General features: G+C 43.9%; 1 protein-coding gene across 1 annotated transcript in view; it reads right to left on the reverse strand.

The window, feature by feature from the left end:
- The window catches only part of LOC125030031, a 6394-nt gene extending 1911 nt beyond the window's left edge, over positions 1–4483 (reverse strand). The window contains exons 1-2 of the mRNA XM_047620267.1: positions 4231–4483; positions 203–355 (exon numbers count right to left, since the gene is read on the reverse strand). Of these exons, the coding sequence (XP_047476223.1) occupies positions 203–355; positions 4231–4456 (379 nt within the window). The 5' untranslated portion in view covers positions 4457–4483. The remainder of the gene's footprint in view (positions 1–202; positions 356–4230) is intronic.
- Between the last annotated feature and the right edge of the window lie 264 nt (positions 4484–4747).

Below are 4747 nucleotides of genomic sequence, written 5' to 3' on the forward strand. Positions count from 1 at the left end.
CCTCCCCCCACCCACCCCGTCCCCTTCCCTCCTACCCCCTCCCCTCCCTACCGCCACCCACCCCGTCCCCTTCCCTCCCACCCCTTCCCCTCCCCTTCCCTCCCCCTCCCCCCAACCTTAACCGACTCGCACCCCCTTCCCTCCCACCCCTTCCCCTCCCCTTCCCTCCCCCTCCCCCCAACCTTAACCGACTCACACCCACCGCCGTGTCTGGCAATAAGAGCGAGGAAGTCCGCAGGGTCGATCCTTCCGCTCTTCAGCAGCCCCTGTTCCTTGCTGAGGGCGGCCACCTCCTCCACGCTGTCCAGGTTGGTCCTCAGCTCGTTGAAGAACTTCCTCATGTCAGACAGAACTCCTGCAGGATGGGCGTGAGGAGGAGGAGGAGGAGGAGGAGGAGGAGGAGGAGGAGGAGGAGGAGGAGGAGGAGGAGGGAGGAGGGGAAGGTGGCGATTAGTTAGGGAAGTGATTTGGGTTGTGATTGTTTGATTGGGTTGTGATTAGGTAATGGGTTGTGATTGGTTGATTGAGTTGTGATTAGATAATGGGTTGTGATTGTTTGATTGGGTTGTGATTCGTTGATTGGATTGTGGTTTGTTGATTGGGGTGTGATTAGGTTATAGAATGTGGTTAGGTGATAGAGTGTGATTCGTTGATTGGGGTTGTGGTTAACAGATGAATGAATGACTCGTTGACTGAGACTGTGATTCGTGAATTCAGTCAGGATTAGTTGACTGAGATTGACTGGGTTATATTTCGTGGAGTCAGTTGTGATTGACAGATGAGTTATGATTCGTAGATGAAATTGAGATTATCATTTATGAATTACAGTATGATTAGGTGATAGTGAGAACTTATATATGGTTTACGGATATTCATACACATATTTCTGTGTAGATATGTGTGAGAGAATAAGTGTGCAGAGAAGAGGTATGCAATAATTCATCAATTCATGTGCAAAGAAATTGCAAATGTGATCATACGAAGCAGAATACATCAGTATAAAGAACAACAGGATTTACAATGGATTCCAATGCGCTTAACATACACTCAAGAAAAAAAAGTGTTTTCTTACTCATAAAAAAAAAAAAATCCTAGAAGCTGTGTGTAAATATTTTTTCATACCTATAAAATTTTCTCCAAGAAAAAAATAGACACACATACTTTCGGATCAAGAAAAATCGACAACAGTCTATCTATCAAAACACACATGGCTTATCCTGTAATAAAGGGATCTTCGAACGACAATGCAAAAAAAAAAAAAAAAAAAAAAAAAAATCCCTGTTTAAAAAAAAATGCATCTTCAGCAGGGAAAAAAAAGAAAGGGAAATGGTTCAATAATTTCACTCTTGACAATGCACAGCGAAAGATTTAGTGCTTCGTGAGGGCGTGCCGGAGTGCAAGATAGTGTACATGTAGCGTTATAGACACTGCGTATTAGATAAGAAAAAGAAGGAGAAAATGTAAGAGGTAGAGAGAGAGAAATGTAGAGAGACCGAGAGGTAGAGAGAGGTAGAGAGAGAGAGAGAGAGAGAGAGAGAGAGAGAGAGAGAGAGAGAGAGAGAGAGAGAGAGAGAGAGAGAGAGAGAGAGAGAGAGAGAGCGAGAGAGAGAGAGGGAGAGAGGGAGAAGGAAAATGTTTGTATAGATTGCTCAAGAGAGAGAGAGAGAGAGAGAGAGAGAGAGAGAGAGAGAGAGAGAGAGAGAGAGAGAGAGAGAGAGAGAGAGAGAGAGAGAGAGAGAGAGAGAGAGGAAAATGTTTGTATAGATTACTCAATGATATCAGGTTTCACTGTCCTTTATTTGCAGGAAGGATGAGGGAAAAGGGAAGAGGAAGAGACAACGAGGAGACACGGAAAGTGGAGTAAGGAAACAAAGAAGAGGAGAAAGAAAAGAAGAGGGGGACAAAGAAGAAGGAGGAAGGATGAGGCAAAGAGAAAAGGTAAATAGAAGAATTAGGGGACGGAAAGGATAGGGGAAGAAAGAGGAATGGAGAATGAGGAAGCATAGGAAGGAAGGAAGAAGGAACATAAAAGAGGAAGGGAGAATGTGAGAGAATGAGAAAAGGAGGAGGGGATGGGAAGAGGAGTGAATAAAGGGGAAGGGAGAAGAAGATGAAACACCAGGATAAAGAAACAAAGAAGGGGGGAAATCGAGGATGAAGGAACAGAAGAAGGAAGAAGGAAATATCAAAAGAATAAGAAAACAAGAAAGACGAAGAAGCAAAAAATATGAGCTTTTAGACGTATAACTAATGATAAGATTAAAAAAAATACTATACTGCATTACCCTTCATAAAATTATAATAAAATTAAGCCTAAATAAAATCGTTGCGTAAAAAAAAATCTCTATATCTTTCTCTTTCTCTGTTACAAATGAATCTATTTTCGTCTCGTGTGCTTTCAATACGCATTCCGTATAAAGAGAAAAAACATGTAAATTAACCACACATGCCACAGTCCATTTTCCTTATTCATAACCACTATGACTCACCCTGATGAATAAACGCCTATGATTCACCTTAAGGGGGGGGGGGGAGGGATGACCTCGGGCGCATCATGACCTTGTTCCTTTTGTGTGTGTGTGGGGGGGTGAGGGGGGTTATGGGACCTCTACAGGACCTCTTTATAAATGGTGCAGGTGGGGGGTGGGGGATTATGCCTATATATATTAGGTTTATGTTATTTGTTTGTTAGTGTGGGTATGCGTTGCTCATTTAGAAAGGGAGGAGCAAGTTGTAGACATGGGAGGGTGTAAACACACACACACACAAACAAACACACACACACACACGCACACACACACACACACACACACACACACACACACACACACACACACACACACACACACACACACACACACACACACACGCACACACCATCATCTAAAGTGTCTATTCACCTATACATCAATTAGTGAAGTTTTATACACCATGTATTATAAATAGTTTAATACAACATGGCGTAATCTAGACTACATAGATATACTGACTTGCGTTTTCCTTAACAAATACTTTCACAGTGTTAAGCATTAGGAAAAAGGGAAGGGAAGGGGGGGGGGGGGGAGGCTATTAACAATTTCGTTAACGTTGAGTAAAAAAAAACTCATTAATATCATTATGAAAAATTTAACGTTGGGAAGCGTTAATGAAATACGAATATACAATGTAATAACGGATATCAGATAAAAGAGATAATCAGGGATGGGAAAGAGAGATAAAGATAGTGAGATAGATAAGTAGATTGGAGGGAGAATATATAGGTGATAGATCGAAAAAAATATAGATATACAGGGAAATAGATGGATCGATAGAAGAGAGAGAGAGAGAGAGAGAGAGAGAGAGAGAGAGAGAGAGAGAGAGAGAGAGAGAGAGAGAGAGAGAGAGAGAGAGAGAGAGAGAGAGAACGAACGAAAGGGAGAAATGCACACACACACACACACACACACACACACACACACACACACACACACACACACACACACACACACATACACACAGAGATTTACATAAACAGGTTATATATATAATCTAATCCAGATTAATAATTGAAAAAAGAACGGGGTGAGTAGATGACATTTCAATAATTATATCTTTAGAATAACTTCCTCAGAAGTAAGTAGACACACCAACCGACAAACAAACAGACAAACAGACAGGCAAACGAAGATGCGCAAAAACAAATATACAAAAGAAACAGAAGCGTTGTGACTGGCGGGTTGCTCTTGCATTTGCAACCTGAGGGCACGGACTTACATTTTTTTTCGTGTTTTTGGTCAGTGATTACAAACTTGTTGATATCATTATTGTGATTATTCATATTATTATCATTAGTGTTGCTATTATTGCTATCATTATCGTTGTTATTAACGGTCGTCGTTGTTGTTAATGATGGCCCTGCTATCAAAGTTTTTCTTGCTTCACTCAATCACATTTCAAATTGCAGAGCCATTATACTTCTTCCCTCTTCTCTTTTCCCTCGGAGTGAACAGGGACCGAAGGGAATATGCAGAAAGAGAAAGAAAGAAAGAAGGAAGGAAGGAAGAAGGGAAGAGGGGGACAAGAGCGACTGGACACACACAAGGAAGGCCAGCGGAATCGAACGGTCCTTCGGCCCGAAAGAGGAAGGCAGGCCAGCGCCCCCGTCGGTAGTGGAAGTGCCAGAGCGCCGCCGCCGTCACCGAAGTCACTAACCTACACTAACATACGGGACGTAAGTGGGCGCCCTCTTACCGAGGCCCATGGTCGGTATTTTGCCTTCGTTGCGCTTCGAGGCGGAGCGCAGGTCGGCCGGCAGCTCGGAGAAGCCCTTGCGGAACGCCGAGGCGAAGTCAGGCGCGGAGCCCCCCTCGAAGGCGTCGGCGAAGGGCTGCTCCTCCCCCAGCAGCATCAGGTCCCACTGGCCGAGCAGAGGCCCGTCCGCCTTCGCGAGGCGACCCAGGACGGGCGCCGCCTCCATGTCCGGCAGCGAGCGCGCGCGGCGACTCACTGCGCCGCTGTCTGCGGGGAGAAGGGGGTTATAGGGGCTGGGAAGGGAGGGGGGGATGCTGTGAGGGGGCTTTGTGTCTTTGAAGTTATTAATTTCACCTTGAATGGTGGCAGTAAAGTTGTAATGGTAGTAGTAACAGCAGTATCTGAACTTATGTACCGCAACCATTATCATTGTCATTGTCATTATCATCATCATCATCATTATTATTATCATCATTATCTTCATTGATAATAATAGTAATATAGACATGAAGATCAT

The sequence above is a fragment of the Penaeus chinensis genome, chromosome 10 (genome assembly GCF_019202785.1).
Source record: "Penaeus chinensis breed Huanghai No. 1 chromosome 10, ASM1920278v2, whole genome shotgun sequence".
Lineage (NCBI taxonomy): Eukaryota > Metazoa > Arthropoda > Malacostraca > Decapoda > Penaeidae > Penaeus > Penaeus chinensis.